This window comes from Vigna umbellata, chromosome 6, assembly GCF_029865625.1.
Source record: "Vigna umbellata cultivar VRB3 chromosome 6, Vumbellata_1.0, whole genome shotgun sequence".
In the NCBI taxonomy this organism is placed as follows: domain Eukaryota; kingdom Viridiplantae; phylum Streptophyta; class Magnoliopsida; order Fabales; family Fabaceae; genus Vigna; species Vigna umbellata.
In genome coordinates this window covers 5,482,166-5,494,655 of record NC_142170.1, presented here as the reverse complement: position 1 = coordinate 5,494,655, position 12,490 = coordinate 5,482,166, and the positions used below count along the sequence as shown (strand labels likewise).

Below are 12,490 nucleotides of genomic sequence, written 5' to 3'. Positions count from 1 at the left end.
CTACAACTAAAAACAAATTTAATACTTTTATATACTATTTTTCTTCCCAATCTCTTTCAGCGTCGTAAGGAATATTTATATTTTTATTTAAACTATCATTTTTAAAGTTCAAAACAAGGAATTAATTTTTGTCATCTTTATTGTTCATATAGTTTTTAATTAGTTTAAATACATGCATATTTATTATCACCACGTTGAAATGAAAAAAAAAAACTAAAATATGAAATCTTACCATTATTTTATTAAAGTTGAAAAAAATATTATATTTCTTATTCTTTTTCTTTTTCTTTTTCTTTTTTTAAAAACTTTAAACAAGTCAAGAAGAAACATTAATTAATTTTTTTAATAAATGAATTAATTATCAATGTCTGGCTAAAAAATATTAATTACCACAAGTCCAGCCACACTGATTTGTAGTTGAAGGTATCAGAAATCATGTAAACCTGCTATAAGAAGAAACAATAATAACAATAAATAATTTTAAGAATCGTTGCGTTATCTGCTTTCAATGAACAGAACCCCATGTTCATCATTCCTTTGAGTTTAGTTATCTTAGCATTACATTATATAATTATACCACAATTACAAGTTTGCAAAAGCCACCTTCATAATACAGAAGCAACCCTAAAGAAGCATCTATAAATAGCTGTGGCAGATGCTGTTGCTGCATCATTCAGCTTCAGGTCTCTGTGTGTTTTCCACATTTCACACAAACACACAGAATACTGAAGAATGGGAATCACCAAAAGAAGTTCCCTCCTAATCTTCTTGCTAGTTTTTGTCTCAACCTTGATCCATGCCAAGGCATATCAAAGCCAATTCTGTGGCAGCAGATCAACACGCTGCTATGGAAAGTACATCAAGTGTCCCAGTGAATGCCCTAACAGTGAAACAAGAGATCCTAAGGCTAAGGTTTGTCACATTGATTGCAACAAACCTATTTGCAGGGCAGAATGCAGAAGTAAGAAAACCTCTCTTTCTCTAATATCAATGTCTAATACTTCATGATTTGCTCCATGATTGATTCGGTTTTGTGATTGTTAATTAGGTCGTAAGCCAAACTGCAATGCACCAGGATCAGGATGCTATGATCCCCGTTTCATTGGTGGGGATGGTAGAGTCTTCTACTTCCATGGAAAGAGCAATCAACATTTCTCCTTAGTTTCGGATTCCAACCTTCAAATCAATGCTCGTTTCATAGGACACAGACCTGCTGGTAGGACCCGCGACTACACTTGGATTCAAGCCCTTGGAATTCTCTTCAACTCCAAAACCTTCTCACTTGAGGCCACCAAGACACCCAAATGGGATAATGATCTTGACCACATCAAATTCACCTACAATGACGGACATGTAGCCCTAGCCGAAGGCCCTCTCTCGACCTGGTACAATGAGGAAAAAGATGTGAAAGTGGAGAGAGTGGCAAACAAGAACAGTGTGATGGTTACACTGAAAGATGTGGCTGAAATCTTGGTGAATGTTGTGCCAGTAACCAAAGAGGATGACAGAATCCATAACTACCAAGTACCTTCGGATGACTGTTTTGCTCACTTGGAAGTTCAGTTCAGGTTCTTTGCCTTGTCCCCAAAAGTTGATGGTGTGCTCGGTAGGACTTATAGGTTGGATTTTGAGAACCCTGCAAAGGCTGGTGTGGCTATGCCTGTTGTTGGAGGAGAAGACAGGTACAAAACTAAGTCATTGCTCTCTCATGAGTGTGGTTCTTGTGTGTTTTCTCAGGGAAGTTCATTTCAGAAAGAGACCACTCTCCAAGTGATGGAACATGCCACCCTTGATTGCACCAAGTTCTCAAATGGCTTCGGAATTGTCTGCAGGAAATAACAACTCTTTTCCTTTTACCGTGTTTAACGTTGTGTTTGTTATGTATGTTAAGATAAGAAACAACTCTAATGCGTGGTTCAGGTGAAAATCCGAAACCTCGCCTTTTGGAGTCATCAATAATTCTACCCTTGTAGGTGAATTTATCTGTTGTATGCTCAGTTGCTCATTAATGTTAAATGTAAACTTCAATTTAATGCAGATTTGCTGCTAAGAATATAAAACTGTTGTGTTTAGTTTAAATTGTTGACTCTATATGAAACCTACGCAATTAATATATATATATATATATATATATATATATATATATATATATATATATATATATATATATATATATAGTTATTGTTCCATTAGAGATATGAAATAGCTTAAACTAGAACCTTCAGAAAGCATTCAATTCGATGTTTATAGGAAAAATTTAGGCTAGAGACATTCAATTAGATATTTATACCCGAATATATTCAACCTCCTGCACTTAGCCTTTGACTGAAACTCGCTAAAACTAAGTACTAAAACGGCTTTGCATTAAGTAAATTAATTCCCTTCTCTCTATTCTTTCCTCATGTTTATCGCTAAAGAAAAATGCTTTATTTATTGAACAATCAAATATACTACTCTTTGCATTCTTTTTTTTGTCAACTTCAGCAATCGCTTTAACTTGCTTGATCGACATTTGCTCATAGACCCTTTTGCTAGATTAATGTTTTCTGAGAGCCTCCTTAGTTTTTCCTTTAATCTTCATTCAGTCATCGGTAGAGAAAAATTAATCCAATTTTCAATTTTAATTCAAACAATGATTCTATCTTCTTAAAGTTTTATAAACTAGGGAAGATGATTTCTAATAAAATAAGGGCTTGAAAAGCAATTATCAAATATATGGTTTTAATATCGATATAAAATCTTTTTGTGGAATTAATAAATAAACTCTTTTTTCTTAATACAATATTATAGAGCCAGTTAAGAAATAAATAGTATAATACAAAAAAGATAACCATGAAGAAAAAAAACTATACCATTGAAAAAGTACCAAAAAAATTTAAGAAACATTTAAAAGATAAAAAGTAATAAATTTAAATAATTAGAAGCTAAAAGTTAACGTTTTAAAACAGCTACTAAGTTACATTTGAAAAAAAAAAATACTATAAGCTACTAAAAAAACTCATTTATTAAAAACTGTTAATTAAACTACACGAACTTTTCAACTAGTTAAAAAAGAGTTCAAAACTAACTGCAAAAACCTAATCAAACGTAGCCTTAACACATAAGACTACTTTAAATATGTTCCAAAGAATACAAAACAAAAATAATTTTTCAAAGAATAAAACACTAAATTGAACATAGTTAAATAGATGAAAAAAAAAAACTAAATGAAAAATTGAAATTTTAAAGAAGTTTCATCAGTTGAAATATAGAAAAAACAACTTATACATGGCATATACAAGTATTTTTATCTTTCACTCACCTTATAATCTTTGTAACATTAACACGTAAGAAACCCTGATGCAATAGTTTTTGTTGTTTCCTGGGAAGAATAGATATTTTACATGGAATTTCTGTATAGCAAATCTTGTTGTGTTGTTTTGCGAAGCTTACGTAGAATTCTAAACTAATTTTTGTTTAACCTTGTGAGAAAAGACACATGAAGAATTTTATAACGATAAAAGCTGTATATTATAGAGAAAGTAGAGACTATTTTATATAAAAGATAAAAAGAGAGAAAGCATGCAAACTGCAGAGCAAGAAAAACGGAAAAAACGAAAAACAAAACATCCTTAAGAGAATGGTATAACCACTATACTCTAACCTTACATATAGTGAAACAGTGTTCTGGTTCAAAGACCAATAATTGTAACACTTCTGTCATTATGTTGCAAATTGCAATCTAAAAACGAAGTTTTCTCATTTTTTATGTTGCTGAGTTGAAGATGGAGAGCATCTTCTAAACAGCACAAGACAAAACCCATTGGTGGTCTCTTGATCCCATTCTCAGCTAGGCACCTTTTAGCCACTCCCCACACCTTTTCAAGAGAAGAAACTCTCACTTTGCCAACCAGATTTGGGTCTATGATACCATTTAGTTCAGAATCCAATGCCCATGATGCTAAACTGATTTTCTCTGTTGGAAGACTATGGTCTAAAGCAGGTCTACCAGAGATTACTTCTGTCAGAACCACCCCAAATGAATACACATCTGATTTTTCAGTTAGATGGCTACTTCTGAAGTACTCAGGATCTATGTAACCAAAAGTGCCCTTCACACTAATCACAACATGGCTCTCATCTAGAGAAGAAGGCCCGTTTTCTGAGATGCCAAAGTCTGATACTTTGGCAACAAAGTTCCCATCCAAGAGAATGTTGTCAGTTTTCACATCTCTATGAATTATGCCTTCAGCAGTGGCAGTGTGAAGATGGTGAAGCCCTCTGGCAGCTCCAATGCAAATTTCAAGTCGCTGCTTCCACGAGAGTGGTGCCTCGTTTGGTTCGTAGAGCCATTTGCTCAAAGGGCCATTGGCCATGTACTCATACACGATAACCATTTCCTCTCCTTCGTGGCAGTAGCCTATAAGAGACACAATATGAGGGTGTTGAAGTTTTGATAACAAACGAATCTCGTTTTGGAACTCGGTCAAGCCTTGTTTTGATTCAGGGTTGGCTCTTTTAACTGCTACTTCTGTCCCATTTTCAAGTTTTCCCTTGTAGACTTTACCAAACCCACCATTGCCAAGGAGAAAACACTCTTGAAAATTGTTTGTTGCTTGTTGGAGCTCTTGGAATGTAAACACTCTGCAAGAAGAACTAGTTGATTCACTTGCAGAGCCTTTGCCTTGACGAGACCTGCGAGCTACTAGCAACCAATAACAAAGTGAACCGAATAACAACATCAAAATAGAGGCACCAACAACACACTTAACAAAATAACCATATAGAATTATGTTGGCAGAGATATGGTTTGTGAGGGAAGGTGATGCCATTGGCAAATCATGTATTCTAGCAACATATGTTTGGCAAAATAACAGAATGGCAATGAATATATAGATTATTTAACCTTTCATTTGAGTTCATTTTCTATCTCAAGGCACTACTCAAACCGATGTTTCTGCTTTATAGCCATTGAAAGAACTCACATAAGCTGTAGACCGCGAACAAGCATTACTTTTTGTCGACATTCAAATTTCAACTTAGTTAATGTTAATAAACAAGAAAGCAAGGGTTTATATCTTCGAAAACGAAAAGGACAACTAAATATTAAAATCCGGTGTTATTACCTCAAGATCTAGTTGAATCTATTTTGACTAAGGAAGAATATAAAGTTTTATTTAATTCTTGACTATCTGATTCCGGCTTAAAACACTCTAATTAAATAATATTTATAAGGTTTAATATCTCTTTTGTGTGGTTCTATGTTTTAAAAAAAGTTCACAACGATTTCAAGTTGTGTAAAAATAATTAAGTTAATCCTTTTTGCTTATAGCGTAAAAATTTAACGGTACATCTACCCTGACCAAAACATCCTATTTCGAGGGAAAAAAAAAAGGTATTAAGCCTATTTATAACATTTCAATTTGTATGAAGATTTTTTTTTATCCGGTATAAAATTATAAAATTGTATTTCTTCCTTATTTTTCCCAATAAATATATTAAAGAGTACGATTCAAAAAGGTCATTTAAGCCTTTTCATAATGGAGCAATCCAAACCTACATCTATTTGGATCATATTCACATATCATAACTAATGTCGTCAGTTTGATATTATGATTATTATATGTTATTATTTACTATGTCGTTATTCTATGTTTTAGATAAGTATTTCTAATAGGAACATAAGTTCACGGTTTATATTGTTGTAAAATCTTGACAATAATCACAAACAAAAATTTCTTGAGACATGTACGTCCATTGTTCTTAAAGACTTATCCACTGTGTGTTGCCCAAGTCTCCCAAGATACAACAAGAACTTTTTGAAAATTCGAGGATACCAAAACTAGCAAGTAATATCTTTAAAGAGAAAAAATTACAACCCAAGATATTATAAGTACAAGAAAATAAAGGAATCAAAATAATGAGAGAGAAACAAGGAATCCAACGGTTTTTCTATGAGAGGGAGAGCTTAAATAGAGTTTCTATGAGAGGAAGAGCTTAAACATAGTTTTTGTAAAATGGTGAGCTTAAGATGTTGAACCGTGAGAGAGAGAGCTCATGGTGTTGAATAGTAAGATGGAGAGCTCAAGATGCATTGTGTTTTTGAGAAAGCACTGCATTATCTTTATAGAGTTTGGAAAAGATTTGAGACCAATTCACAAGCATGAAGCGTAGAAGAAACCCCACATCTGGAGGCTGAATTACAAGTACAATGTTATGTTATTTACATAGCAACTTTCCGAGTTAGGCAAGATCTTCTAGTGAGAAGTTATTGTAGCGACCTCTGCCAACCTGAGCTTGGCTAGACAAGCTTGGCCACAGGAGTTGGGCCAAAGGAGCTTGACCACAGGAGCTTGGCCACAAGAGCTTGGTTAACATGAAAAAGAGACAACAAGACTTTTGCAATATATATATATATAAAACACATGTTTTATAAAAATCCCCCACATATTGCAAAAGGTAAAAAAAGAAAGATTGAAAGAAGAAGAAAATATTTGGGTCTCTAAAGATTTAATGGGTCAGAGCTGGTATAACAAGCTATATAAATCAATCTTCGATCAAGAAACTTAACGCACAATGTAGTTGTTATAGCAAACTATATATTAGTGGTTTATAAATCACAATACACCCTCACAATCCTTGTTGTTATCATTGTGTTACACTTATTAAGTCATGTGTGTGTCTAATATTCATAAGTGCTATAGAGATCATGTTAAAATCTCATACAAGCGGTCCCACTTGAAATTCATATAGGTGATTTCATTACGTGTATGTTGCAAATCATACACCACTATAAGGGATATTAAAATTATTAAAACTTTATTTAAACTAAAATTCTTACACCATATAGAATTTTAATTACAAAGTTTGATACACCAGTGTAGTCGAGGGAAACGATAGCGGTTATTTTTGCCTATAGACAACGGTTCCGCAACTGACACATATACAGACGAGGCAAAAAGAAGTAGGATTTTTGCCTTGGTTGTAAACCGAGGCAAAAAGGGCTAGGATTTTGCCTCGGTTCAAGTACTCGAGGCAGTACAATTTTTCCTTTATATATTTTTTTTTTCGAAGGACTTTTCACCTCGGTTGCTACTGAACCGAGGCAGTATCTCCCAATACAAATTAAGAACAACTTTTGCTTGTATATCTTCCAACAATCAAGAATTAAGTCAGCTAAATGACATAAAGCCTAATAACGTTCATGTAATCCAAGAGAAACAAATAACAAAGGTTTTTGCATTCAAGTTTTCTCATAGCAATACACAACCCACAGAGAAGCTTCATCACACCTTCATCACACAATATACAACATTATCAACAAAAGAGATCTCAAAATCAAAAGAAGTCAAACATAATAGATCACACACATACAGAGAAGCATCGAGAAGATCCTAGAAGTTTGTCAGGAACTAACATGAAAGCGCGGACGAAGGACTTTCCTTTACCTTCGCCGCAGGCAACGATTCGGAGGTCTTTGGGGACCATTGAAGGTCGTCGATGTGCCCGGAGAGGACTCTAAACTCCTTCTTCAAAACGAAGTCGTTCGCGTGCCCCAGATTCTAACGGTACCAGAGGCCTTGGCGGAGGCGACCCACTCGCCTTTGGGGGAGAAACGCGCGACAGTGGCCGGATAGGCATGTTCCCCGTAGACAGAGATGTGAAGGGGATTCTCGAGGCTCACGATGACCACCGATCAGGCGTTGGTCTAGACGATAGAGTTGGACTTGGCTGGAGATCAGAATCCCGCGGTCGCGCTATATCGTGGGCATGCACACATACGTCTCCTTCAGCTCGTGGCTCATCTTCACTTCTGAAAGAGATTACTTTATGGCTTCAGTCACAGTGAAAAGTAGAGGACGATGTCGCAACCGACCAAACTCTGTTTCAACTAATGCAATCTAGGGTTCATAGCGGCGCGAGGCTCGTGCATCTGATTCGAGAAGTGTTTGCGATTTTTGGGTTTTGTTGCAGGTACCATTGCGAGGAGATCGCTCAATTTAGGGTTCCATGGCAGTTGGGATTTTCTAATTTCTGGGTATGTAGGTGATGAAGATGAATGATGGCGCGTTCTACTTGCGCCGTTGTGCAGATTTCTCTGATCCAGTTGCGATGTAGATGGAGGTTGCAAGGCTGACGGCGGAGCATCGTGAAGATGGCCACGGAAGATTCTCTGTCACGATGAAGATGGTGAGGGAGCGATTTTGGTGGCGCGTAGATGGAGGATAGTAGCAGCGCTAGTGGCTGACAACAAGGTGGCCAGGGTTTCGTCCAATGGTGGTGGAGGTCGCAGGGGAAGAAGAAGAACAAGGAGGCGCGCTAGCGAAAGAAGAAAAATGTGTAAACTTTTTCTCAAGTTTCACTAATTTGAACCAATGAAAGAGCTACTAACTCGGTTCATCTGCTAACCGATGCCTAAATAGCTAAAAAAAATTCAAATTAACCTATATGCCTCGGTTATAAGGCAAACCAAAAACATAAATGCCCAATGACATCGGTTCGTAAAATAACCGAGGCAATAGAGTGCATAGACTTCGGTTCCCACTGAACTGATGCGTATAAGTTCGCTTTAATTACAAAATTGCCACCGTGTTTTAATATGCTTCGATTTTATGAAAACGGAAGTGTATTAGGCACGTTAAAAGACTGTTTTTTTACTAGTGATAATGTAGTCTTTAACACTTTCACACACATTATACAAATGGAAACAATTGATTAAAATCAATTAAGTGCTATTAGAACTAATTGTTTGCAAGTGGTTTAATTCTCCTTCTCCTTGATGTTTTTAAGATTATATTTCTTCCTATTTCAGTTGTGAGGTCAAGTCACTTCCAATGCCTACACTATTTTTACTCTTCAACCATCCGGTCCTCAGCTTGAGTCTTTCTCTTCGATCTAACACCCGGAAGTATACTTGCCAAAGGTTCTCCGATGCTAAAGTCAGTAAGCTATCCGTTTGGTAGCTCAATGCAATAGTAATAAATGTATAGTAAATGTGATCACCTACCTCTTACCTTTGACTTGTATTTATTGTTTTTGGGCGTGGGCTTGAGATTAGTGAAACTTTAATTTTGGCGACAAATTCCATAAGATTTGAAATTGAGATATTCAAAAATGATTTTTTTTATGTTTGATTTATAATTTGAAACCTCCTCCATGAAGGAAGGTGCTCTCATTTTTAATGAGTTGTATACTAAATTACGCATTATTTGAGATAACATACAATTATAATCTCAAGCTCACCTCTAGACAACAACAATAGTTCCTCAAGTTAGGGCACCACCTCACATGAACGAAATAGCGAAGGGCACCCCATCTCAGCTCACCTCCTTCACCTCATCTCCTTCGCCTAAGGTCCTTCGAGATCAATGTCTTAGAGCAAGCACGTATGTATTTAATTTATTGTAATGAAATGATATTTTCATACCTGTCTTTGGTATAAAATTATCTTTTGCCACGTCAAATAAGTTATTTGTCACATCATTTAATATTTAAGGTCGTTCCTACCAACTTAACGGATATAACTGAATTGATACAAGTTTGAAAACTTACGGACTAAATATTTACATTTTTAAACCGAATACTAAACTGAAAATTACCTCCGAAGATGCATTTAAATCAATTTTAAAATAAGTAACTCTATACAATTTTCATTTATAAAAAACATAACATACAATTATAATCCTTTAATTTTTAACTATAAATAAATTTGTCACTTTAATTTTTAATTATCTGTAATTCTGTTGAACTTTTACTTTTTAAAACATCTATCAAACTATATTCGATAACAAAGTCCTTATGTATTTCAACAACGTGTTTTTCCCGGACACGTCACGTCATATTCAAGGTAAACAAAATTTTTAAATAAAAATAGACAAAATAGTCTGGAACAAATCTTTCCACAAAAAGATAAAAAAAATAATTAGAAATCCACTAGAAAAGATTCTATGTTGGAAAATGTTAAACATGTATGAAACATTCAAATTAAAGAAATAAAAAAGTATTGGAAAAATCTGTTAGATTAAATTATTTTTAATTACTCCTTGGTCCTGTTATTCAAAAAATGATATTGGTTTATAGATAATGCATTTGAAAGTTTACACAGGCTGCAACAGCTGGCACTATTTGATAAGGCTTATATTAATATATAGAAAAAAAAAATACTTTCTCTCAAAAGCACCGACTATTTACAGCGGATTTACAACTTTCAATTCATACGTAAGACAGAATACTTCCACACAAAACATTTTCATGCAAATCTCTTTATACTCTTTTTTGTTTTTTCCGAAATTACAGGTATGTCACAGAGATCTATTTTGGTGTCACTGTTAATGCTTTATATAAAATATTTATCTATTTATCAGTGACAATAATAACAAATAACAAAACGTTACTCTTTCTTTGCTCTAACACGGTTTGATTGGTAAGTCCACGTGTATAGGAAGCTCTTGCAAAATTGGCAAATTTCAATTGTTTTAGAAGGCTCGATTTGCTTAATTTTGCTTTCAGATGAATTAAGCATTTTACCAGAAGACCGTAAACACTCGAAATTGGAAATTAACTAACGAATACTGAATTTCTTTTCGTAAGAAATTATTCATAATGTACTCAAAATTTAATGTTGTCCTATAAGTATACTCAAAACTTCAAACAAGTTTTCTCTTTGGTTCAAAGGAGACAAGATTTTATAGATCTTGGATTTCTTCATGCATCCCATAACTTTCTTTCGGTATCCCATAACCTTTTTTTTTACCATTTTATCCTTTTTGGATTTTAGAATGTGCATTCCAAGTTCTACAATCTAAAATTATATTTTTCTCAAAAAAATCGCATTCGGAGCCAAAAGTTATTTGACGTCTGCATACAATTCAAAAGTATTTTTTAGTAGAAAAAATGACTTTTGAATTACTGAAAGTCATTTTTAGCTTTTCTACAATCCGAAAATTAAAATATAACTTTTACATTATACAATAAAAATAGCAAAATGGAAAAAAACATTTATGAAAGTGCGGTGCAGAAAGAAGTTGTCCATGAAGCCCAATTGTGTCTAGACTTGTGCCATTAGGGAGCTTGCTCCTTTACCTATCTGTTTTTCTTCCTGTACCCCCAAAAGATATCCCAATTCTCACCCATCAATTAAATTTTATTAAAAATCTTAATTACCTAATCTCCACCATTCTTCCTTTTTCTTCTTACAAGAGCACAACCCTGCACCTCCCCACTAACTCCTCACCATTCAAGAAGCTTTCCCTCATCAATCATTCTCTTTAATCAATTTAACTTACAATTTTAATTAAAAAAATATTAAAGGACAAAAAGCTAAAAAGAAGAAAGCCAAAGTCATGTACTTATAAAGTGAGAGATAAATTGTAGAATACTTAATCCGAAGATATTTCTGGATCTGTAAATGACTTCCAAGAACATCTATTTTGAAAGTTTTTTTATGTGATATTTTCAAAATACAGATTTAAAAATACATTTTGAACTCAAAAATATATTTTGTATTACAAAAAAACAAAATTGGAATGAGAGTATAAGAAGTTATTTAAGGATTTAAAAACACATTTTGGAACACATGTTTTGAATTGTTTTATATTTCGGATTGAATATCCCAAATTGTATTTTTTTTATATGGAAATACTTTCTAGAACATTCAATCTAGAATAAAAAAAAATCAAAAATAGGTATTTTGAAATGTATTTTTGGATTCACTGGTAAAAAAAATACTAACATATCTATTATGCTTTGATTTATGAGAAATTGCAGCATAACATGGTAAAGTGAAAGTTTTGAAATTTTTGCGAAAGAATATATCTCGGTTCATAAATAATCAAAACAATAGAGTACATATGACCTCGGTTTCCCTACGAACCGTTGTCATAGGGTTTGTGAAACTGACAAACAAAGATTTTTGAACTGACCAAAGTCTCTGTCCAGGACTTTTGGCCTCGATTATTTGCATAATCGAGACCATAGACCCTTTGCACAACCTAACATTCTCCTTTACAGACTGACCAAAATCTTTGTGCAAGACTTTTAGCCTCGATTATTAGCATAATCGAGGCCATAAACCCTTTGCACAACCTGACATTCCCCTCTACATTGTAATATATCAACTGACAAATTTTTCGAAAATGATCTATTGCCTTGGTTCCTTGTAGATTTGAGGCCATATGGTCTTTCCTTGAAAGGTTGTCAGTTGAAACGTCAAATTTGTAAAGGAATTTTTCAGGGTTTGTTACCTCGGTTCCTCTTCCAATTGTAGCAGTAGAGGACTTTTGACCACGATTTTGCAAACAACCGGGGCCATAGACCCCGCTCTGATCATTTTAAATATTTAAAATATAATACTTTGCAATTTTTTGGCACCAATTCTTTAGGAACCGATCCAATAGGTCTTTTATGCCTCGGTTTGACGGGGAACCAAGGTAAAAAGGTTGAACAAAATTTCAAAATTATCATTTTAATTTATTTTTGAATATTTTTCACCCAACTATAGGCAGCGATTTTT

The 12,490-nt window shown here is 34.1% G+C and overlaps 1 protein-coding gene and 1 pseudogene across 1 annotated transcript; one reads left to right on the top strand and one right to left on the bottom strand.

Moving 5' to 3' along the window:
* Positions 1 to 686: 686 nt before the first annotated feature.
* Positions 687 to 2,044, top strand: LOC124847680 (uncharacterized). The gene is made up of 2 exons (XM_047325224.2): positions 687 to 961; positions 1,049 to 2,044. The coding sequence occupies exons 1-2, from the start codon at positions 733 to 735 to the stop codon at positions 1,837 to 1,839; spliced, it is 1,020 nt and encodes a 339-aa protein (XP_047181180.2). The 5' UTR covers positions 687 to 732; the 3' UTR covers positions 1,840 to 2,044.
* A 1,627-nt stretch (positions 2,045 to 3,671) lies between these two features.
* Positions 3,672 to 4,811, bottom strand: LOC124847679 (receptor-like protein kinase THESEUS 1 pseudogene; annotated as a pseudogene).
* Positions 4,812 to 12,490: the final 7,679 nt, after the last annotated feature.

Excerpts from the sequence above, each read along its gene's own strand:
- LOC124847680 (XM_047325224.2), top strand. The coding sequence starts at position 733 with ATGGGAATCACCAAAAGAAGTTCCCTCCTAATCTTCTTGCTAGTTTTT. Across the intron at positions 962-1,048 it reads TTGCAGGGCAGAATGCAGAA|GTCGTAAGCCAAACTGCAAT; the intron begins GTAAGAAAACCT and ends ATTGTTAATTAG.